This window comes from Carassius gibelio, chromosome B3 (genome assembly GCF_023724105.1).
Source record: "Carassius gibelio isolate Cgi1373 ecotype wild population from Czech Republic chromosome B3, carGib1.2-hapl.c, whole genome shotgun sequence".
Lineage (NCBI taxonomy): Eukaryota > Metazoa > Chordata > Actinopteri > Cypriniformes > Cyprinidae > Carassius > Carassius gibelio.
In genome coordinates, this window is record NC_068398.1 from 41725083 (window position 1) to 41750470 (window position 25388).

The 25388-nt window shown below is 36.4% G+C and overlaps 3 protein-coding genes and 1 long non-coding RNA gene across 5 annotated transcripts; 2 read left to right on the forward strand and 2 right to left on the reverse strand.

The window, feature by feature from the left end:
* Nucleotides 1-10735: 10735 nt before the first annotated feature.
* Nucleotides 10736-13198, reverse strand: LOC127953434 (gastrula zinc finger protein XlCGF67.1-like). 2 transcript variants are annotated; one of them, XR_008153164.1, is made up of 3 exons: nt 12822-12962; nt 11941-11974; nt 11260-11407 (listed from the first exon to the last, which is right to left on the reverse strand). XR_008153164.1 is itself a non-coding variant. In XM_052552685.1 (2 exons), the coding sequence occupies exons 1-2, from the start codon at nt 12973-12975 to the stop codon at nt 10839-10841; spliced, it is 723 nt and encodes a 240-aa protein (XP_052408645.1). In that variant the 5' UTR covers nt 12976-13198; the 3' UTR covers nt 10736-10838. The 2 variants fall into 2 exon arrangements, 1 of the variants encoding a protein (XP_052408645.1); XM_052552685.1 differs by lacking the exon at nt 11941-11974 and having other exon boundaries at nt 10736-11407; nt 12822-13198.
* Nucleotides 13199-13963: 765 nt separating this feature from the next.
* On the forward strand, nt 13964-16588 carry LOC127953384 (uncharacterized). The gene is made up of 2 exons (XM_052552616.1): nt 13964-14857; nt 15205-16588. The coding sequence occupies exons 1-2, from the start codon at nt 14304-14306 to the stop codon at nt 16283-16285; spliced, it is 1635 nt and encodes a 544-aa protein (XP_052408576.1). The 5' UTR covers nt 13964-14303; the 3' UTR covers nt 16286-16588.
* A 224-nt stretch (nt 16589-16812) lies between these two features.
* LOC127953401 (uncharacterized) lies at nt 16813-25303 on the reverse strand. Its single transcript, XM_052552640.1, has 4 exons — nt 25090-25303; nt 23924-24118; nt 18039-18109; nt 16813-17918 (listed from the first exon to the last, which is right to left on the reverse strand). The coding sequence occupies exons 1-4, from the start codon at nt 25093-25095 to the stop codon at nt 16949-16951; spliced, it is 1242 nt and encodes a 413-aa protein (XP_052408600.1). The 5' UTR covers nt 25096-25303; the 3' UTR covers nt 16813-16948.
* Nucleotides 18201-20629, forward strand: LOC127953478 (uncharacterized). The gene is made up of 3 exons (XR_008153229.1): nt 18201-18284; nt 20180-20298; nt 20488-20629. It is a non-coding gene; the product is annotated as an uncharacterized LOC127953478 (long non-coding RNA).
* Nucleotides 25304-25388: the final 85 nt, after the last annotated feature.

Below are 25388 nucleotides of genomic sequence, written 5' to 3' on the forward strand. Positions count from 1 at the left end.
TATATTTGTCCAGCTGATTACTAACAATATCTTTGTATTCAACTACTTGTAAATCATGAGAAAATTCCCATTCTAAACAGTGACACGGGGCAGTGCAGTCGACTGTCAATGACGTTAGTTACCCTTTGTGAGCGCCTTTACTGACGTAGAAACCACATGACAACAGTGTCGTGGACAAATGCGTAAGTAGTGTCTAGCATCCAGCAAACCACTTGCTTGCTTCAAGCAGTTCCTTATTTACTTCTTTTTGCACGTTTTATGGTGGATTGTGTTACTTATTTATGGAACAAAATTACTGTTTACTGTCTTCCGCTGGTTCTGTAATTTCAATTCAATAGAGCATCACAGTCCCGCCCACAGCCCTGGTGCCGGAAGTAAATTTTCCATTCATTTCTCCCTTTGACTTTCTGAAAAATCCGTATCTAAAGAGTTTTAGAGCATGTGTGAGGATAACCAGCTACGGCTGAACTCATAAGCATATAACATATAATTTCGAGTGAAAAAATTAAGAGAAAATTTTAAAAAAGTCAAAGGTACAAGACTGTGTACATATTTTCATTTCGAGCGCCGGAACTACTCATCCCATAAACCACCGCGCCCCATTGAATTTGACTGAACGAGGCAACGAGCCTTTTTGAGCGCCTTCCAAATCTGATGACGGCCGCTCGCGCGAACTTTTTCCTCCAGTGAATTTTATTTTATATAGTGAATGTAGTGAATTTACAATCGTGTAAATAAATAGTGTTTTATATAAGTATTGTTTATTGATTTTTATATTTATCATCGTGTATTTTATATATTGTATGCGTGTGTGAAAGTGGTTAACAATAACGTCAGCAACATAGCGCAGTGCTTTGTACCTGACTGCAATCACCGCTCAGTCGTCAACACATGTCGTGGCCATTACACAAATGTCCAGTAAATGCACAAAAAGGTATGCCTAGGCTAAATATTGTTTTGACAGTGGCATTATAAAATGCTTGATATGACCATAGACATGACTCATATCATATGAAGACTACAGTAAGTTACCAACCTCCCTGCAAAACTCGCATGGCAGCCAAGGAGATCATGATTGCACTGATAAGTCTACCTTGCAAAAACGCAACACAGGTTTTTATTTTATTATTTTATTAATGATCTTCAGTCTTCATGGACCTTCGCGGGGTTTAACCAGACGGTTACACAAGCTCCACCTACTGTCTATGCCTCCACCAATCAGATGCAACACTGTGGGATTGTTCAGGATTGTGGGTAATGAAGTACTTAGCCAAGACATTGCGAATAAAAGGCATTTATATCAAAACAAGATTAGTGCCCCATGATCCTTTTACGTTTATATAAGCATATACTATCGCTTAGTACAGCCGTAGCTGGTTTTAAATCTACCATGTATGGTTACGTTTTTATGGCTTATACCCCAAATGTCAATGCAGAAATTGCATTAAATTTTTACTTCCGGCACCAGCTTTGGGCCGGACTGTGATGCTCTCTTCAAGTACTATGGGGCATCACGTCTCTAGACCCATGCGAGGACGCGTCTGATCCATAGTCTGATCGTGTCTTTGCATTGACTTTGTATGTAATCTATTCGCGCAAATCGTTGAAATCATGTTTGGAAATTATGACATCAAGCACAACATTTATAAAACTTTATCTCATCCGTTAAATGCATGATTTATCTTTCCTTCTGATTGATGGTCGTCAGCGGTTGGGTAGAAGACAACAAATCCCATCATTCCACACTTCTTCTTAGCATCATCAAACCACGCAATTGTTATTTTTTCGGTAGTGTGCCCTTTTGTGGCACGCCCTACAACCTGTACCTTTAATTATAGAATATTGATTAGGCTGTGCGATTTTTTTTTTGTAATTTTCAAGTATGTGAACTGTGCCCGAGCGCATCTGACCCCCAAAGCCTGGTGCAGTTGACTAATGTGATCGCTCCGTGCCATGGTTAGTTGAAAGAGATGGTCCAGAGCCCAGTTCAGTTTAATTAGGATGCAGTTCGCATGCAACATGTGCCCATCCTTAAGGTGGAATTAATGCTCAATTCTGATTTGTTGACTATATCTGTAGATATTAACTGTCCATTTCAACGGAGCGTTGTAACTTTCAGAACGGTTATGCAAATACTCACCACTGACAGTCTTTGCACAGTTCATTTTACTGATCTTCTCAGCCAGATATTTGCGAACCCTGAAGAGGTGCTTGCTTATGTCCTCTAAGGTGGGACCTTCTTCTTTAAGTCTCTGAGACAGACACTCTGTTTGGCATACTGAACACGCAAACTAACACAGAAACTGAATCTCAAGTATTGCTGCCCAGTGATTATCACATACAGGTACAACTCAAATCAGAATGTCATGGAAAAGTTAGTTTCATTTCATTTCAGTAATTCAGCTCAAATTGTGAAACTTGTGTATTAAATAAACTAAAATTCAGTGCAAACAGACTTAAGTCTTTGGTTCTTTTAGTTGTGATGATTTTGGCTCAACAAAAACCCACCAATCCTCTATCTCAACAAATAAGTTAATCAATCCTCTATCTCAACAAATAAGTTAATACTTAAAAACTTAAGACCAATAAAAAAATAAAAAAAATTTTAGTGAATTTTTGGTCTTCTGGAAAGTATGTTTCTAGGGAAGTTGTGGCCTAATGGTTAGAGAGTCGGACTCCCAATCGAAAGGTTGTGAGTTCGAGTCCAGTGGGTGGGGGGAGTGCATGTACAGTTCTCTCTCCACCTTCAACACCACGACTTAGGTGCCCTTGAGCAAGGCATCGAACCCCCAACTGCTCCCTGGGTGCTGCAGCATAAATGTGCGTGCGTGCGTATGCACTTTGGATGGGTTAAATGCAGAGCATGAATTCTGAGTATGGGTCACCATACTTGGCTGAATGTCACGTCTCTTTCATTAAATGTACATGTACTCAATACTTGTTAAGGGCTCCTTTTGCTTTAATTACTGTCTCAATTCAGCGTGGCATGGAGGTGATCAGTTTGTGGCACTGCTGAGGTGGTATAGAAGCCCAGGTTTCTTTGACAGTGGTCTTTAGCTCATCTGCATTTTTTGGTCTCTTGTTTCTCATTTTCCTTTTGACAATAGCCCATAGATTCTCTGGTTAGTATTATGGCCGGAAAAGAACACCAACACCATGGTTATGTGTGGGCAGGTGCCAAATGAAATCTGCATCTTCAAAAAGCTGGCCAGCAGAAGGAAGCATGAAGTGCTCCAAAATTTCTTGGTAAATGGATGCAGATGACAATGCACCCCAGATCATCACAGACTGTGGAAACTTAACACTGGACTTCATGCAACTATGAGCTTCCATTTATGTTGATTACATTGTCACAGCTGGTAATGAGTGGTGTTGACTGGGACATGATATCCCCAAATATGTGACCATTATCATTGGAATTTACAAAATCAATTTCTATCCTAGTCCCTGCATCTGGAGAAAGCACTCTTCTTGGTAGTAGGGAGAATCATGAGGTGGAATATAAACAGCACAGAGTTAAGGATTAATCTGTGGCAGGATAGATTTGATTTCAAGCCAAATCAGTGTTTTGACCATTTTAATCAGGTGTTTAGATGATCTTTGTACAAAATAAGTATTCCACCTGATGCATGACCAACATTTTTTTTTTTTTTAGTGAGGACAGTGATTTTTCTGCATTCTTTTGGACAGTGCAAGGGCTTATTATTCCAACACCATGTCTCATTAAATGTAGCAATGTCTATGTCTTTTATATTACTAATTAAGTCTTGTTCCCAAAAGATTAAGAATGCAGACCCTGTAAATTTCCAAAAACTAATTCTAAATGATTTCATAGATAATATACAGTATAGTGTATGTATGTATTACCCTTGTACATTATTTGACAAGTTTGGAGCAGATGATGTTGAGCAGGTGTCTTATCTGGTTGAGTTCTGCGGCTGCAGGGTTTTGTGGTTGTTGGGCTGCTGCGGCGTAGCTCTATGATGGTGCTCCAGGGGTCGAGTCCTGTCTGCTTGTTGTAGGAGCGTGGACTTTTCTATGTGGCTAGGAGCTGCTCTTCCTGTGTAGATTTCTGCTGTTTCCTATTTTATCTAATGCTCTGCTTTTCAGCACTCTTGCAAAAAGTTGTACTGGATCACGTAAAAGGGCACATCACTCCATGGCAGTAATGTGGACTGGACAGAGATATTTTAGCTTCTGGGAAGTTTTGAGGTTCGGATGGCCACCTCTCTGACAGAGAAGCCACTTTGCCCTTCTCTGCTTTAAGTCGTTTGTGTGTATGGATTATTATGCACTTGTAAGTTTCTTTTAGATTTTTATCAGATGAGAACTGATAAGCCTTGCTTGTATTTGGGCACCACATTTTCTGTTATTTTATTTTTGGAAATATCAGTTCCTCAATTTTATATTTTTCTGTTGGAGTCGATGAGAATAAAAGCTTCTGTTTCGGTGGGGGATCTGGAGCAGTGCTGTGGACATTGGTCTGTGGATATGATGAAGAATAAGGATTGTCCACTGCGGGTGATTGCTCATCGTCAGTAGGAGTCTCTAGACAGGTCAAGTGTTCAGTATGAGATCCTTTGGAAGTTGTTAAATGAAGAAATTGTTTTATATATAAGTAAATTTTTCTTTCAAAGTTCTGATTTCAACACAGACAGTTCTTCCTGCATTTCTATTGTATCAAATTTCTGTTATTTGTCCTGTCTCTCTACGGGGTATACTAGGGCCTTTTGTTCCTTTCACAGAAGGTCCGGCTACTTGGCCCACAGTAGCTGGCATAATTAAAAATCCCACCGAGAATGTTGTTGTCGAATGTGCCCCCCCTCCCATTTTATTGGTGCCGGAAATAAGAATTCAAAACAATTTCTACATTGACAATTGGGCTATAAGCCATAAAAACGTAACCATACATGGTAGATTTAAAACCAGCTGTACCAAGCGATAGAATATGCTCATATAAATGCCAAAAGTTCATGGGGCACTAACCTTGTTTTGAGATAAATCCCTTTTATTCATGATGTCTTGAATAAGTACTTCATTACCAACCATCCTGAACAATCCCACAGTGATGCATCTGATTGGTGGAACTCGTGGAACTGTCTGGTTAAACCCTGCAAAGGTCCGTGAAGACTGAAGATCATTAATAAAAAAATAAACATTAATAAAAAAAATACAAATAAAAACCTCTGTTGCATTTTTGCACAGTAGACTTATCAGTGCAATCATGATCTCCTTGGCTGCCATGATGGCTTTTTCAAGGAGGAAAACAAAAGTGTTCAGAGGGGTGAAAACCACTTCAAATCGGGTCATGTAGTTGATTGTAGCATGTCCGAGGGTCAGCTTGTGGGTTTTGTAAGGGCCAGCATGAGGGACAAGACCTACAAAGTTATGGTGAGTTTTGCAGGGAGGTTGGTAACGTTAGTTAGCATTATCGTCCAATTTAGCTAAGCTACTGTAGCCTTCATATGGTATGAGTCATATCAATCATTTTATGATGCCACCGTCAAAACAACGTGTTGATGACTGAGCGGTGATTGCAGTCAGGTACAAAGCTCTGCACCATGTTGCTGACGTTATTGTTAACCACTTTCACACACACACACACACACACACACACACACACAATATATAAAATGCACAATAATGAATATAAAATTTAATACACGATACCTATATTAAACACTATTTATTTACACGATAAATACTAAACGAACTACTATTAACTGCACATTCACTATATAAAATAATAAAATTCACTGAAGGTAAAAGTTTGCGGGACAGAGCAAAATTGTTAGTGTTTAAATCATAAGCACAGTTCAATTGATTAATAAGTGTGTTTTAACCCTTCAAGAGGTACGGTCCTAGATATGGGATTCTTATTTCTGTGCCCCTGAGAGTATGCTCCCACATATGGGATTTAGAACATTCAGTGATGTCGCATAACTGCCAAACACAGGTCAACACAGAGAGAGGTCAGCATGATAAATACTGGACATTCATATTTGCAAAACTAGCTACTAAAAGCTATTTATAGGCACTTGATGTGTTTATTTTATAACATTCACTTAAACTGTCACTGAAGCACCAGACAAGTTTATAGGGCATATAAGCACAATAATGTATGACTGAAACGTGCTAAGCCTGTTTGATTTAGGCTGATGATTTACATTCACTAAAACAGTTTTTACATTTGCATGATATGCTAATTTTATTTTAGCATTTACATAACTTAGTACTTATAGTATACAAATAATCATGGCTCCCTACTTTACAGCTCATGACTTCTATTCATAGTTCGCAGGGATGTATTTTTTTGCGGGAATGTTTGGAGGGGTTGTAATGCGTCTCCTTCTGAGCTGACCACATTACTTCAGAGTAAACATGGAAAGAAAACTTACTTGTGATATTTTGGATATTATTTTTGACTTGGACACTGAATCCAGCAGTGGCAGTGACAGACAAGGAAGCCCACCTCCCGGAAAACCTTTTGGGCTGTGATCGTTCCGAAGTGCCAATAATTCCTGACAATGACAATCCACCTGGATTTCCAATCCATTCTCTCCACCAGCCCTGGATTTTGACAACACTACCAAAGCTGTTCAAGGTTACAACTGTTATTGAAATTTACACACTTCTGGCAGCTGTTCTTATGGACCTGGTAAGAAAAAACTCCTTGAAAGATTACTGGATCACCGATCCAGTAATACAGACTACATATGTCTCTACTTCCTTCTTTCTAGATCATTTCCAACTCCTTAGGGCCCTCCAGTTTGATTACAATGCTACAGCACATCTCAGAGATACTTTGAATAAAATTAGAAGCGTTTTCACCTCTCTGTTGGCTTGTTTTTAAGTAGTGCCGACTCTATTGTGTAACATCACAAACGAGATGTCCACATGCTGACAACAGTTCACCCCTTACGAAAAAGAACCATGGTTTTATTATAGTAAAACTGTAGTAACCCATGGTTTTTTGGCGTATTGACTGCCATTTGTAAAACCACAGATTTACTACAAATACCATGGTTAAACTATGGTTAATATAGCAAAACCATGGTTAATTTGTGGTAACCATGGTTTAACTACAGTAACCATGGTTTTTTGGTTTTATTTGTAGTAAAACCATGGTTAATTTTCGTAAGGGACACAACTGTTCACAGAAACTGTTCTTCCATGTTGTAGACTTGCATTCATTGTTTACAAGATGAAGAATGATTCTAGCCTGACATACCAAAAATTCTGTAAAAATCTTGTGCGCCAACTTGTGGAAGAACACCACACTCCGCAGAAGCCATCTTCTGGTGGTTACCCTCCTGCTTCGTCTCACTGTTCTCTGTTCATTAAATGCAAATAGCAACACGTCTTCTTATTGTGCTTAATTTCTGGAACAAGTTTATGATTATATTTGGCATAAAAAAAAAACAACATGAAAAGTTTATTATAATTATAACGTTTACAAAACACTTAGAGAGTGCATTGAAGCGCATATTTCAGGTTTCTATCTTGTTGTGTTAACATGGAAACTGAAACGTAATACAACCCAACGTTCTATGCCCTGTTAAGACAATGAACAACAAAAAAAATTAATTTATGAATGATGCAGTGCTAATTGAGATATACTTAATAGTTTCTGTACTGTAATAAAATATATTTTCTACCTTATTACATGCAGAAAATTGTAATAATTTAATAATAAAATAGTCATAATATATATATATATATATATATATATATATATATATATATATATATATATATCTTTACAATGTGGCAGCTACAATAGAAACAATAAAAATGGTTAAAACATTGCATTGGTAAAACATTGGTGTAGATGTCTACTGAACCCTAATAAAGTTAAAAAAATTATGACATTTGATGAATGATTCTGGTCAGCAAAGTCTCTAGGATAAGGTTCCTGTTCTCTTCATTGTAACTCAAATGAGCCAGATTCCAGAATCTGCATTTATCAACACTCTTAACATTGTAATAGGATTTTCAAAGCATAAAACTTTATTTCAATTTCAGAATGTGCACTTTGTCATGTGAAGCAAGAGAAGCGAAGAATCAGTTGCTTAAGAAAGCACAATGATAGACAAAAATAAAACATTTTGAGATTGGAGGAACTTTGAGTTGATCTTGAAAGATCAACATTATCCACTGTGAAAACTTTCGATTACATTTCTTTGTCATGTCACTTGTAATGGTTGGTTGGGACAGATACATTTTTTTATTGCTAGATGCATTATTGTGTTTCATTTGGTGAAGACCTTATGTGATAAGGTTTTTTTTTCTCCAGTGTGAATCCTCTCGTGCTGTTTTAAACGCTTCGCTGTAGTTAGTCTTTTCACACTCAAAGCACATGTACTTTCTTAGACTATTATGTATTTTCAGATGAACTGTTAAAATATTGTAGATATGAAAAACTCTTTCCACACAAATTTAATGAATGCAGCTTCTCCTTTGAATGAACTCTCAGGTGATTCTTCAGGAATGAAGGACACAAAAATGTTTTGCTGCATTGATCACATATGTACAGCTTCGCTCCAGTGTGGATGTTGATGTGTCCTTTAAGATGTGACGAGTGTGTGAAACTCTTCACGAACTGATCACAATATGTTTCTCTCCATTATGAATGTGAACATCAAAGTTATATTTACATTTAAAAAACTCATACTGAGTGCTGGTGAAAGATTTATTGGCTCTTCATTTCTTTAAATCTTTCTGTTTTGTTTGAGAGCAACTGTTTTTTTTTTTTCAGTTTTTAAGTGATCTTTCACTTTTTGTTGAAAAAAGTACCCAGTTTACATAGTGTCCTTGTTATTATTAAATATATATTATTTATATATTATTGCTATATTATTGCAAAGCTCTAAATAAATGTCTAATTGTCTTCCTGTAGCTCAAGTGGTAGAGCATTGCATTGCATGGTTGGGGGTTTGAATCCCAGGTAACAGGATTCGATGTCAGGAATAATTGTTAGATTAAATGCAATATTAGTCACTTTGGATAAAAATGTCTGCTAAATGCATAAAATAACTTTTTTTTTAACTTTCAATTACAACAAAAAATATAAAACTACCGTATTTTTCGGACTATAACTCACACCTAAATATGAGTCGCATCAGTCCAAAAATACGTCATGAGGAGGGAAAAAAACATATAAGTCGCACTGGATTATAAGTCGCATTTATTTAGAACCAAAAGAAAAACATTACCATCTACAGTCGCGAGAGGGCGCTCTATGCTTCTCAGTGTAGACTACAGGAGCACTGAGCAGCATAGAGCGCCCTCTCGTGGCTGTAGACTGTAATGTTTTCTGTCTTAGTTAATTTCTCTCGGTCCATATCAAATTAATTTTGATAAGTCGCACCTGACTATAAGTCTTAGGACCAGCCAAACTATGAAAAAAAGTGCCACTTATAGTCCGGAAAATACGGTACTTAAAGGGCACCAAAACTCCATTACAGACATGTGTCTTGATATTGTCGCATTTGGAAACAGTTTGCCGGATAATATTTATTTCTTTTCTGTATGTGTATTTCTTAAATTTTCCCAACACCATCGGCTCATTACTTGTTTCAGGCATTCATTCCTACTTACAAGAGTAGCAAATAAGGATAAATTACAAAGCTACATGACAGTATATCTTGCATTTGTTTTCTAAATATATCATAGAATACCTTGTTTAAAAAATAACAATTAAGAATTAATTAAAAACAAATCTTGCGTCTCTTAAAAGTGTCCAGCTTTCTGAACGAGAACAGTTTGTAAAAACGTATATTTTCCCTTCATGAAAGAGTCAGCAAACTACGAGCAATACATATGCATTATAAGACAATTGAACATGAATTGAATGAATGAAGAGTACAATGATATAATTTAAATCATGAAGCAAACATACGTCCAAGAATTAAATGTTGTGACATTGTTCTTTGGTGAGGAACTCAATCTTTGAGTCTGCTGTTTTTGAAGATGAAGAACTTCATTCATGATGTTTCTTTGTTATGACTGGTTAGGACAGATTTATACAGAATATATTTTACTGCTTGATGCATCATTGTTTCATAATTGTTGAGGATGCAACATTAGATCTAAAAGTGCTGGATCTGAAGATGATCATCTTAGAGCTCATCCACACGAAGCCAGATATTTCCATATACATCTTTTATTCATTTTTTCCTCCGTAAACAGCACGGTCTCAAAAATCTGCGTATACACACAACCACTGAAACCAACTCAAAATGATGTAGTATACATGTCAGACCACTATGTGGCGCTGTAATTCTGCCCCAGAGATACACTAAAAACAGAGAAGACTTGAAGCATGAGCATAAACCTTGCACACTGTAAACACAACAACAAGAAAAGCAATTAAAGTTAGTAAAGCTAACAGGCTTCTGCAGCACAGACACAAGCATGTAGTCCACCTGTTATTGTTGTTGCTGTACATAAGGAAGCGGTGTCTGACTGGGGTCAAGACGTGAGGTGGTAACTGTATCTGTATCTGTATCAAAATATACAGATTAGCTGTACACACAAAAGTGTCGGTTTAAGATTTATCCACTCTTGAGACCCAGTTTTTTTTTTTTATATATATATAGCATTTTCAGGCTCCCAAAATTCCGGATCCATTTTGATGAAACACACACACATAGACATGTGTTAAGCTGTATACGTAAAACAAAAACAAAAAATACACACACATACATATATATATATATATATATATATATATATATATATATATATATATATATATATATATATATATATGTTTTTTTTTTGTTTTTTTTACGTATACAGCTTAACTATGAAGTAGTTTATACTAAAGTATAAAGCTAAAGTGTGTGCTGAGCCTTACTGTGATAGTTTTTTGTATGCCTGTGTAGAGCAGATGAATGATTGAAACGGTTCCCACAGTCAATGCAGTGATAAGGTTTTTCTCCAGTGTGGATCCTCTCGTGTCTTTTCAGATTTGATGGATGACTGAATTTCTCGTCACAGTGTGAACACTTGTAAGGTTTCTCTCCAGTGTGGATCCTCTCATGTGTTTTCTGATGTATTGACTGACTGAATCTCTTGTTGCAGTGTGAACACTTGTAAGGTTTCTCTCCAGTGTGGATCCTCTCATGTATTTTCAGGTCTCCTGACTTAACGAATCTCTTGTTGCAGTGTGAACACTTATAAGGTTTCACTCCAGTGTGAACCCTCAAGTGAACATTAAGACTTGTATTGTGTGTGAAACACTTTCCACACTGAGTGCAGGTGAGAGCTTTCTTAGCTCTTCTTTTCTTTAAACCTTTCTGTTTAGTTTGGGAGCAACTCAAAGGTTTTACTCCAGTTTTGACATGATTTTTCTCCTCGACTTCACTTGATTCTTTATTTTCCTCGTTTTCTTCAATCAACTCTGAAATAAAAGAAAAACGGTTCATTTTCATTAACTTGTTAAAAACTGAGAATTGTAAACATAAAACCTGGACATTTTGTTTATTGCTGAAACTTGGCTGACTGTTGGAGTTAAGCCCTATTTCACAAATTGCATCAATATTTTTAGCACGTCAAGGATTCTTGATTGTGGTGGAGACACTGCGGTTGTTTTTAAAAAACACCTAGCAGACTGTTTCCTTGTGGATAATTTTTAGAGTTTTGAATGTAGTATAATTTGAACTGGTCATGTCTAAACCTATTTTATGTGAGTTAATTTATAGACCTCCTAAATATGATTATTAATTTCAGAATTTTCTGAGCTGTTATCGGGGATTGTTGTTATTGATGATATCTTGGTCATTGGTGATTTTAATATTTAATATGCAGCGGCAGCGAGGAGATACAGAAAAGGCTCCTGCGGGAGCAGACACTGATGCAGCAGTGGGGAGATACGGAAAACAGAGACGTAAAGGAGAGCATGAGAAGAGGAGGAGAGATAGCTGCTTGGGCCACCTGCGGAGCTTGCTTCAGCTGTTGTAGATGTTGGCTGCGGGGAGAGTAAAAGGGTTAGTAACATTTGATGGGGCAAGCTAGTGAAAAAAAAAAGTCAATTAAATTAAAGCAGCAAAAACAACAAAATGTCTGTAGTACTTGTAGGCTTACAAGAATATATTATATACAAGTGTATATAACATTTTGAAATATAATATGAATATCATATTATACTTAAAATAAATATAACAATATACTTTTGATATAATATGATATATAATTAAAAGGCTGATTATTTTGATTTCATATGGAAATATATGCGTGAATTGATGCTCTCAGTTTCATTAATTGGTGGTTAATTAGAAATAATAAACTGTATATGTATACCTTTTAAAAAAAGAGGTCATCTTAATGTTGTTGTGCTTTTAATGACCTACACTGTGGAGTTTGAATTATGCAAATAGACCAAGAAATGAGGAAGTTATGATATTTTTGATGTTTGATCAAGCGGAAGAGGTCAGTTTTTCATTGTTTTGTTATAATTAGGTACAAAAATGACCCCTAATTTCCGAATTTAAAAATTCCATAACTTTCTTAATAATTATCCGATTTGATTAATTTAAATTTAATAGCATTTTAAATGTTTTATTATCTATAATATGGTAATGATCATATATAAATTTTCTAGTATAGTTTTTTTTTTTTTTGTCACATACATATACAGTGTCATCAGACTTTAGCCATTAATACATTTTTAAGATACTGGAGAAAACCCCCCACAAATGTCAGGGCATGTCAAAACTTCTTCAGGGACCCAAAACATCCTCAAACGCCAGAGAGTTCATGCTTTGTAAGACTAATGTACCACAGTCATTAAAGATGAATGAAGAATAAACACCAACCTTCTCGATCCTCGTGTTTTATTCTCAAAAAATCTGGATCCTCCTGTTTCATACTCAAAGTTTCTGTTTCCTCGTGTTTTATTCTCATAGATTCTGGTTCGTGTTTTATTCTCCAGGTTTCTGGTTCACTTGTGTTCTCCTCTTTCACAAACATCTTCACATCAGCAGATCTCAGTTCAGATGATAAGATCCTACAGATGTTCCTGCTCGATTCAAACCTTAGTCACAACACTTAGTCACGACTGATAAGACATTAAAAGTATTCACTGACCTGATTCTCTTTCTATTTACAGATATAACATGTTTAGCCGTTCGTATTAAACCAGTATCATGTCAAAACAACAGAGAGTGCGGTGAAACTAATCTTCTTCCTCTGAGGTTAAATGGTGTTTGACAAACAAACGGATGTGTTTAAGCGCCAACCGCAGGACTGGAGTGGAGTGTCGAGAGGAGGGAAATATACGGGAGAATTAGGTGAGCTGATTTTTCCTTCTTTTTTAAAACAAACTCGATGTGCACAACTAAATGAAAAGGAATTAAAATTAGCCTCACATGCTATTTGATCAGCATCAACAGTCATCGTGAATGAGGATTTCATTGAAAATCACACAACCTTGCAGCATACAGTATGGAAATTAAGATCAGTAAAAACATGTGACAATTATAAGATGTAGCCTAATTAAAAATAAGAATAGATAAATAATAATAATTAAAAAAAAAATTAAATATAAAAATTTAAAATAAATGTATAAATGAATGACTGCCCAGGAGTGGCCCTAATCTGAAATGAAGACATTGTCCTCACATATGGACCTGGCACAAGTCTCAGAAAGTTAATAACTTATAGCCTAACTGTAGGGTGGCCATGATTTACAAATTTTCCCTGGGATAGTCCCTCATTTCAGCTCTATTTTTAGTGACCCAACTTATTTAGAAAAAAATTAAATTTAATGTTTAAAAATTTCTTAACAACTAGGTAATCAGAGCGAGTAGCAGAAGTGTTCTGTCACTAAAGAACAGCCTAAAAAGGTAATAAAATTTGTCATAAAACAAAATGACCATCCAATCACAATTCATTATCGATTAAATTGCAGTGAGTGAAGGTGAGATAGATAGGCGGAATCACGCTAAATGACACACAACAGAAACAATCTCGGCAGTGCGATCCCAATTCTGCGATCAGTCATCCTTGCACCTCAGCTGTCAAATACACACAGAAATGTCCATCGTGGGGAGTATCCCGCATAAATACAGTCAATAGGCTCTATGCAGCGGGAATCGTGACGTGTTTCCAACTACACTCTCTACTGGGCTAACAGTTTCCGGTCCCTCTTTACATCTGACGCTAAACCTCGCGAGATCGTTGGGTATGGCGCGAAACTTAAAAGCGACAAACATTTCCCTCAACATTTCTGGTTGTTAGTATATATCGTTTTTGACATCTTAACCATGGAGAAAAAGGTTTTCTGATACCAAAAGCTAATGCGACCTAGATCGGAACATTGTTGTGTGCCGTTGTGCGTTGTGTCGGCAAGATACAACTCTACGGTTAGTTTCCATTCATTTCCAGTGGAAGAGGATCTCAGAAAAAAGTGGCTCGTTCAGATCAGGAGAGATGACTTCCAAGTCAACAAAAACACAAAGGTGTGTAGCGTTCATTTCAGATCTGATGACTTTATGGAAGGGGCTCGTCTGAAACGTCTGAAAAAAGGTGTTTTCCCTACACTGTTTGAGTGGAACCACTACCAGGAGCAGCCGCAGAGGTTGAGTGTTTGGGAACGTCGAGAGAGACCGCTGACCCCTGATCCTGACTCGGACGCAGAACAGGAAGATATGGACTTCGATGTGGAGAGCACTGGACATGATTATTGTTCAGTTCCCGAAGCTGCAGCCGTGGACATGGTTCTACATGAAAACGAGGAGTTAAAAAGAGAGATAGAAGATGTACGGAAGCAGTTGGAGCAAACAAAGATGATGCACCGCTTTGGTCTCAGTAGATTTGCTGGGTCCGATGAGGACATTCGCTTTTATACAAGGTAAGATTGTATTGCCTGTGGTAAACATTTGTAATAGTATTACCACTGTCCTGAAAACACTGGTCCACATTTCTGATAAATATTATTGGAGTTGTATACGATAGCTACACGTATTCTACACTGACAAAATAATAACAACAACATAATTATAAGTATGAACACCAGCTGTTGTCTTCAACAGCAACCAGAGTTAGTTAAATTATACATAGCAAATTCCATAATTGTCATGACTCAATATTGCAAGATTGTTGATTCAGTTACTTGTAGTTCTTTAAACTTACTACAAAGCCATGTATAAGTATTTTATGCCATGTGAGAACCAATGCACGTTTTTTTTTTCTTGACAGATTTGCAACATACAACCACCTGATGGCCTTCTGGGAACTGATTGAACCGGCAACTCACAGGATGATTCGTGTCACCAACTCCAAAGTCTTCAAGGAGCCTGGAAACACTCGGGCACTCCAAAGTCTTCAAGGAGCCTGGAAACACTCGGGCACTCCAAAGTCTTCAAGGAGCCTGGAAACACTCGGGCACTCCAAAGTCTTCAAGGAGCCTGGAAACACTCGGGCACTCCAAAGTCTTCAAGGAGCCTGGAAACACTCGGGCACTCCAAAGTCTTCAAGGAGCCTGGAAACACTCGGGCACTCCAAAGTCTTCAAGGAGCCTGGAAACACTCGGGCACTTCCTGCAATAGATGAGTTCTTCCTGTTCTTGATGCATCTTGCTTTGGGCCTCAAGCAAAAGGACCTTGGTCATCGGTTTCAAGTACATCAGACCACTGTAAGCCGCATCATAACAACCTGGGCCAACTTCCTGTACTTTGTCCTGGGGTCAGTGTGCATTTGGATGCCAAAAGAGAAAGTACGAGCCCATCTGCCAGAAGAATTCCATCAATTTCGAGACACACAGGTTATCCTGGATTGCACAGAGATCCGCTGCCAAACACCTTCCTCTTTGCTACTACAAAGTGAGGTCTTTTCAAATTACAAGTCTCACTGCACCTTCAAAGCTTTAGTAGGAATGGCACCTCATGGTGCAATAACATTTGTTTCTGCACTGTATGCAGGGTCTATTAGTGACCGGGAGCTGTTCAAACAGTCAGGGATCATTAACCTTCTTACCCCTGACATGGCCATCATGGTGGATAAGGGCTTCTTAATTGATAGCCTGGTGCCATGTAAAATCCACCGGCCTGTTTTCCTGACCAATGGAAAACAAATGTCAGCTGATGAAGTGACACACACTCAGTCTGTGGCTAGGCTCAGGGTACATGTTGAACGTCTTATCCGTCGTGTTAAAGAGCATAAGTTGTTTGACACAATCATTCCCTTGTCAATTTCTGGTAGCATAAACCAACTGTTCACAGTGGCATGTTTGCTTGTGAACTACCAATGTGGACCACTTGTCAAGGCATGGAGCCACTGAGTCTAAAAACTTAGATGTGCTAGGGTTTGTATAAATATTGTACATATTCTTTTGTTAATACTATGGATTTCACACTCTGTTCTGTATTAATACCTCTGATCAACAGACAAAACTCAGACAGTTTCCTTATACATATTTTATTATAATAACACAAAAAAACTATAAGAACCTAAAGATATAGTATATACATGTGTAATGTAATATAATAGATAGGTATATATTGTATATAATGTATACATATAATAAATATAATGCTGTATAAAGATAATGTGTATATGTACTGTAATAAAATAGGTGTGTATATATATACTGTATAAATAGTGTATGTAAATATTGTTTTGTGTAAATGACTATGAATAATACAATAAATATAATGCTGTATAAAGATATGTATATATATATATATATACATGTATATGTAATATAATAGATAGGTATATGTATTATATTGTATATCTTGTATAAATGTAGTGTATGTGTGTGTATATATATATATATATATATATATATATATATATATATATATATATATATATATATATATATTGTTTGCATAAGATACAATAAACGATAAATATAATACTGTACAATAATTTCAGTGTAATTGAATGGACCACCAGTGGTATGTGGCCACACTTACACAGTCATTATATCTGAAATGACTTAAACACACAAACACTTCTGTAGGTAGTGGTAAAAAAAAAAAAGATCTCCTCTGTCTCTAATGGTACACATTACATCTAAATTTTTGTGTATGCGCTCAACAAGCATGTCCTCCTGCGCACATACCACAAAATCGCACCACTCCAAACCTGTCAGGAGGATCTGACCTTGTACTTGCCAATAGTACTTGTGCTGCCTCCTAAGCTGCAGAGAGCCATCAGACATTTTCAGGTAAGGACAGTCAACGTAACTCTTGATGTTGGGGCATTTAATTTCCAGCAGGCCGAATGGTGGGTTTTCAGAAGGATCAAACACTACTCCATCGGGGGAGCATCCCAGCCATGGAGCATCAGGGTGTATAATGAACCCGCAGGGTGAATAGTTGACATTTTTTAAACTGCAGTACTCTGTCACGGCAACTGGCTCCATATCGATTCCTCTCCTCATGTCCTTCGTCATGACAGTCCCCCTCAGAATTCTGTGTGCCAGATTTTCAGCTGATGTATGACAGCGAACATGGCATGCCTCGTGAAAGCGTGTAGATGTAACTCGCATCTTTCTCAGTCGATGCCATTCCTGGCATGAGCTCTGCTCCCGTGTTGCAGCTTCAATCCTGTGGGCCATGTGGAATGACACCTGTAGCGATTTCATATATACATGTTCCTCCTCTGATAACACATTGGCACATGTGGTTGGCTCAAGCCTATAGCCTTGGATGGGAAGGGAAGGTTGGGCAGGGGCTTCTGGGATGTTGTTGATTTCCCGCATTTCTGGTGTTTTTTGCTGAAATGACAGCACACTCCCGGCCTGGACAGCCCCAAAAGCTGACTGAACTAATGGGACTTCCGCTGACATGCCCATGGTGGTCACCAGAGGTGCAAGCAAAGGGGGAAAGTCCCTATATACTTCTTCCACTCTCAATGTGGCAAGATCTGGCATTTCCCCATCCAGTGCTTTGTAGAGAGAACTTCTGAAAATGTTGAAGTGAAAAGATGTAAAAAAATAAAATTCAGCATATTAATTGCACACATATTAACCACATCAACACATAGCTAAACTATATATATAACTAAAGGTAATATAGTCTCACCTCACACAAACAGCGGTAGAATTTTGGGGTTTGCGGACCTCCATGTCTCCCACTGGACCTGGCCTCACACCCTGACGCACGTCCTGATTCTGCCGAGTTCGACGCGTCCCTGGGTCAACAAGGGAGGTGCTTAAGGTAAATTTGAGCAACCAATCAGATTACTCACGTCACGTGACATGTGCCCAGCCTCAGCTTGCGCGCCACTATTTGAATTGTGTGCTTTGACGTCGCCTTCATTTTACAAAGGTAAGTGCATATTATTTAAAATGTGCCATTTCAAATGTGTCCATCCCTGCTCAGCATAATATATTATTTTTATTAATATATTATTCATAACTGACGCGAACATTCGCTGAACTGCGCATATATTAAGGTCCAAATCGCCAAACCCCAATCCTATCGGACAGGAAGGTACCCACGATCGTTTTGCCCCGGTCCGGTGTGGCGTTTCCCCCGTGATCGCGTCGTCGGATCTTTTTGTACGATTATTTATATCACTTTTGTCATGTATTCGTTTAGCAGATGCTGATACTAATCCTTCTGTGAAAGAAAGGCTAAACACTTTTGCGGATGGATGGGGGGTTTGTCGTCCATAAACAACAAGGAAATATATTGTGTTGACCCGGCGACATCATTAACCCGTCCAATATACAGTATGACACACATTTATCAATGACTGTATTTAAATAATAATCATTATTATAATAATACAATATCCAATTTAAAACAATCATTAATCTCTCACTATATTGTAGTAATAATAATACAAATAATAATATCTTGTGTTGACCCAGGGACGTCATATTCTTGTGATGACCCAGGGACGTCATATTCTTGTGATGACCCAGGGACGTCATATTCTTGTGATGACCCAGGGACGTCATATTCTTGTGTTGACCCAGGGACGTCATATTCTTGTGATGACCCAGGGACGTCATATTCTTGTGATGACCCAGGGACGTCATATTCTTGTGTTGACCCAGGGACGTCATATTCTTGTGATGACCCAGGGACGTCATATTCTTGTGATGACCCAGGGACGTCATATTCTTGTGATGACCCAGGGACGTCATATTCTTGTGATGACCCAGGGACGTCATATTCTTGTGTTGACCCAGGGACGTCATATTCTTGTGATGACCCAGGGACGTCATATTCTTGTGTTGACCCAGGGACGTCATATTCTTGTGATGACCCAGGGACGTCATATTCTTGTGATGACCCAGGGACGTCATATTCTTGTGATGACCCAGGGACGTCATATTCTTGTATTCATATTCTTGTAATAATAATAAAAATATCTTATATAAGGCCAAGAGTAATCTATCACTATGCTGCAATAATAATAATAATAATAATGAAATATCTTGTGTTGGCCCAGGGACTTCATTCTTTATAGCTCATCTAATATAAGACAAACAGTAATTAATCACTTTATTTTATTATTATTATTAATAATAATAATAAAACAATATCTAATATAAGACCAAGAGTAATCTATCAATATACTGCAATAATAATAATAATGAAATATCTTGTGTTGACCCAGGGACGTCATTCTTTATAGCTCATCTAATATGACAAATTAATTAATCACTTTATTTTATTATTATTATTATTAATAATAATAACAATAATAATACAATATCTAATATAAGACCAAGAGTAATCTATCACTATACTGCAATAATAATAATAATAATAATAATAATGAAATATCTTGTGTTGACCCAGGGACGTCATTCTTTATAGCTCATCTAATATAAGACAAACAGTAATTAATCTCTTCATTTTAATACTAATAACAATAATGATAATAATAATAATGAAATAAAGCATATATTAATGCATTATTCTGCTTGACCTTATTCTACATTCCTAATCCTATCTAATACCTAAACTGAACAAGGAACTTACTAATTGTTAATAAGCAGTAAACTACTTAGGAAGTTTATTGAGTAAAAAGTCATTATTAATACTGAATATGTGTTCCCTATACTAAAGTGTTACCTGTACTGTTACTATTTATATAACTTTTTTAAAGTAAATATTAAATTGGTTAAATTTAACATTAAATCTATTTTTCTTTTTTCATTATAGCTTTAAGATTTTATATCAACTTTCAAATAATTCCTCAACAGGTTTGAAGATTTCTCAGTTCTTTGCTTATATTTCAAGGATCACTGGCTGGTAATAGGACACGCGTGGTCGGACAGTGCTACAACCATGCCAACTCCGATACAAACAATCTTGTTGAAAGGTGATATTTGCAATTAAACTTATGCAACTTCATTATGAGTTCATGCAAATAATGTAATAGAATCACAAGCATTTGGAATATAGTTATATAATAAATCAAACACAATCATATTAAAACATGTATTGTTTTTCTTTGCTTGTCTAATCAGATTTTTCCATCGCCTAAATATCAGTTTTTGTTTGGCATTAGGAACCTTAGACTGGATCTTATCAGCATTCTCATCAAGAAGACAGATGGATACTTCCAGGTCATTCATGATTTACAGGCAGACAGTTTGAAGAATGAAAAATGCTTCTTTGAAGACTGTTTCTGTAGCTTCCCAATAGGAGTCAGAGGACATCGCTGTAAACACCTTGTACTTACTGATCAAGTGAACACGATTCTCAGAAGTTTCCTGATTTGAATTATCAAATAAACGGACGTGCTAGTGTAATTAAGCAAAATAAGCTTTACTCCATTCTGTGCTTTGACAGAAAAGAGGTACATGTAAGTGTGCATATGAGAAATTAAGTGCAAGAGACTTGTTTTTTTTGGTTTTGTTTATTTTACTATGTATTGTTTTAAAACAATGAAAAATTATGTAATCTTTAATTGTAAATTAAGCTAAGTAAACCATGAACATTTAGCATTACTCTGCTGTCTGAATGCGTTCTCTAACAGTGATATATTGTATATTTAAATCAATGAACTGTAACATTACTTAATTGAGATGACAATGTTTGAAACAATTACAATTCATTTGTTATTGTGTTCACTGGATCAGTGTACCTCTACTTAAACTGACTGATTAAAAATGAGATGACAACATCTACAACTTGTGGTCCAAATCTATGGGTCAGCAGAATAAAAGGTGAATCCTCTCCCAGTTTTTTCCCTCAGCAAGCACTGGTGAGTACAGAGTGTATTCCTGCAAACACAAATGGACAGATTTGTAAGCAAGAATCAAGTAAAAAAAAAAAAAAATACAAAAAAATCTATAGATAGAGCTACAAATAATGAAGTCCCTGGGTCAACACAAGATATTTCATTATTATTATTATTATTATTATTATTGCAGTATAGTGATAGATTACTCTTGGTCATATATTAGGTATTGTATTATTATTAATAATAATACAATAAAGTGATTAATTACTGTTTGTCTTATATTAGATGAGCTATAAAGAATGACGTCCCTGGGTCAACACAAGATATTTCATTATTATTATTATTATTATTATTGCAGTATAGTGATAGATTACTCTTGGTCTTATATTATTGTATTATTATTATTAATAATAATAAAATGACGTGATTAATTACTGTTTGTCTTATATTAAATGAGCTATAAAGAATGAAGTCCCTGGGTCAACACAAGATATTTCATTATTATTATTATTATTATTATTATTATTATTATTATTATGCAGTATAGTGATAGATTAATCTTGGTCTTATATTAGATATTGTATTTTTATTATTTTTAATAATAATAATAAAATGACGTGATTAATTACTGTTTGTCTTATATTAGATGAGCTATAAAGAATGAAGTCCCTGGGTCAACACAAGATATTTCATCATTATTATTATTATTATTATTATGCAGTATAGTGATAGATTAATCTTGGTCTTATATTAGATATTGTATTATTATTAAAATGAAGTGATTAATTACTGTTTGTCTTATATTAGATGAGCTATAAAGAATGACGTCCCTGGGTCAACACAAGATATTTCATTATTATTATTATTGCAGTATATTGATAGATTAATCTTGGTCTTATATTAGATATTGTATTATTATTAATAATAACAATAATAAAATGAAGTGATTAATTACTGTTTGTCTCATATTAGATGAGCTATAAAGAATGACGTCCCTGGGTCAACACAAGAATATGACGTCCCTGGGTCATCACAAGAATATGACGTCCCTGGGTCATCACAAGAATATGACGTCCCTGGGTCATCACAAGAATATGACGTCCCTGGGTCATCACAAGAATATGACGTCCCTGGGTCATCACAAGATATTTCATTATTATTATTATTATTATTATTATTATTGCAGCATAGTGATAGATTACTCTTGGCCTTATATAAGATATTGTTATTATTATTACAAGAATATGAATACAAGAATATGACGTCCCTGGGTCAACACAAGAATATGACGTCCCTGGGTCAACACAAGATATTTCATTATTATTATTATTATTATTGCAGTATAGTGATAGATTACTCTTGGTCTTATATTATTGTATTATTATTATTAATAATAATAAAATGACATGATTAATTACTGTTTGTCTTATATTAGATGAGCTATAAAGAATGACGTCCCTGGGTCAACACAAGATATTTCATTATTATTATTATTATTATTATTGCAGTATATTGATAGATTACTCTTGGTCTTATATTAGATATTGAATTATTATTATTAATAATAATAATAAAATAAAGTGATTAATTACTGTTTGTCTTATATTAGATGAGCTATTAAGAATGAAGTCCCTGGGCCAACACAAGATATTTCATTATTATTATTATTATTATTATTGCAGCATAGTGATAGATTACTCTTGGCCTTATATAAGATATTGTTATTATTATTACAAGAATATGAATACAAGAATATGACGTCCCTGGGTCATCACAAGAATATGACGTCCCTGGGTCATCACAAGAATATGACGTCCCTGGGTCAACACAAGAATATGACGTCCCTGGGTCAACACAAGAATATGACGTCCCTGGGTCAACACAAGAATATGACGTCCCTGGGTCAACACAAGAATATGACGTCCCTGGGTCATCACAAGAATATGACGTCCCTGGGTCAACACAAGATATTATTATTTGTATTATTATTACTACAATATAGTGAGAGATTAATGATTGTTTTAAATTGGATATTGTATTATTATAATAATGATTATTATTTAAATACAGTCATTGATAAATGTGTGTCATACTGTATATTGGACGGGTTAATGATGTCGCCGGGTCAACACAATATATTTCCTTGTTGTTTATGGACGACAAACCCCCCATCCATCCGCAAAAGTGTTTAGCCTTTCTTTCACAGAAGGATTAGTATCAGCATCTGCTAAACGAATAAATGACAAAAGTGATATAAATAATCGTACAAAAAGATCCGACGACGCGATCACGGGGGAAACGCCACACCGGACCGGGGCAAAACGATCGTGGGCACCTTCCTGTCCGATAGGATCGGGGTTTGGCGATTTGGACCTTAATATATGCGCAGTTCAGCGAATGTTCGCGTCAGTTATGAATAATATATTAATAAAAATAATATATTATGCTGAGCAGGGATGGACACATTTGAAATGGCACATTTTAAATAATATGCACTTACCTTTGTAAAATGAAGGCGACGTCAAAGCACACAATTCAAATAGTGGCGCGCAAGCTGAGGCTGGGCACATGTCACGTGACGTGAGTAATCTGATTGGTTGCTCAAATTTACCTTAAGCACCTCCCTTGTTGACCCAGGGACGCGTCGAACTCGGCAGAATCAGGACGTGCCACCCTGACAGCAATGAGACATTTTGACATGGCATCACAATAGTTACATGTGCATAGGTAAAATTCACATGACAGACAAATGACTTACCAAAGTCCTTGGCTTATGCCAGGTCTGCTCTGTTTCTGTGCAACTGTGCACTGGGGGTACAGCAAGGATGCCTAATTGTGAAAAATGTGCTGTTTGATACAATAGTGCAACCAAATGGTTGCATAAGGCACACCCCGCCACACAGGAGCAGTGGGTGCTCACCAAAATTACAGGTTTCGAGTCTTTTAACACCATCTAGGAAGAAATAGAAGCTTAGATGAGAAATACCCCTTAAGAGCTAAACTGTTAACAAGACAAAAATATAACTAATAAAAGCATACAGTTGTATTGTAGATTAGAGCCACATAGACCTATCCATTCACATCCATAAACAGTAGACTGAGCCATGTACTAGGGCTGCACAAGTAATCAAATTTGCAATCGCAATTACAGATGACAAGTAATCGTTTAAAGGCACAATTACAAAATTATTGCATTTAGCCTCAGATATATATGCGTGTGTGTGTGTGTGTGTGTGTGTGTTTGTGTGTGTGTGTGAGCTGCAGAAAGGAAAACACCAATCTTGTCATCTTAAGCACACAGAATAACGTAGGTGAACTTTTTCACTTAAATTATTCTGTGTGCTTAAGATGATAAGATTGGTGTTTTTCTTTCTACAGCTCACACACACACACACACATATATACATACACACACACACATACATATACATATATATATATATAGGTGTGTGTGTGTGTGTGAATAAACCGTATATATATTTGAGGCTTAATGCATTTTATAATCGCAATTACAATTTCAAGGGAATAATCTACAATTATGGTTTTTGGCATAATCATGCAGCCCTACCATGTACATTTAGATAATGTTATTCATCAGCTGGGCAACTTATCAGCAGGCCTAACCATTTCCCTAACATTGACCCTAGTCACCCTACTTTCAATTCATATGGCTTTTCATTTTTCCTCATGGATCTATGACAGACTGCCCTGACGCTGACCTCTCCTGTCACCTTGTTTTTCATTGACACTGTTACGGAAAAAGATGAACATACATTTCTAAACTGGATTACACTCGTTCTTACACTGTGCTAGTATGTCTGTTTTAATATAGTAGAGTATTGTGAAAGAATATAGCCAACGTTAACAAGTTCAGTCACGTCAGTTTCTTGATTACAATGCATTGAGATAACATTAGCTACTTACCCTCATAGTTGTCGATATAGCTGCCGATATACATTTTGAATCCCTTTTCCCGCTTGCTTTTGGGAGCGGCACATGATGTTTTTACAAAACGGTCTATGTCATTTATTGTGAGACGAGGTAAATCCTGAAGACAGCGACTATAAAAGAGAGCCATATCTGTCCGTGAATAAACAGGAATTAGAACCGGAAGTTGGTAGCCTAGTACACGCGAACCCGGAACTGTGTCGTGCATAGAGCCTATTATGGCCAATCAATTAAGTGAAGGTAAATAGTTGGGTGAAAACCGGATACATATATTA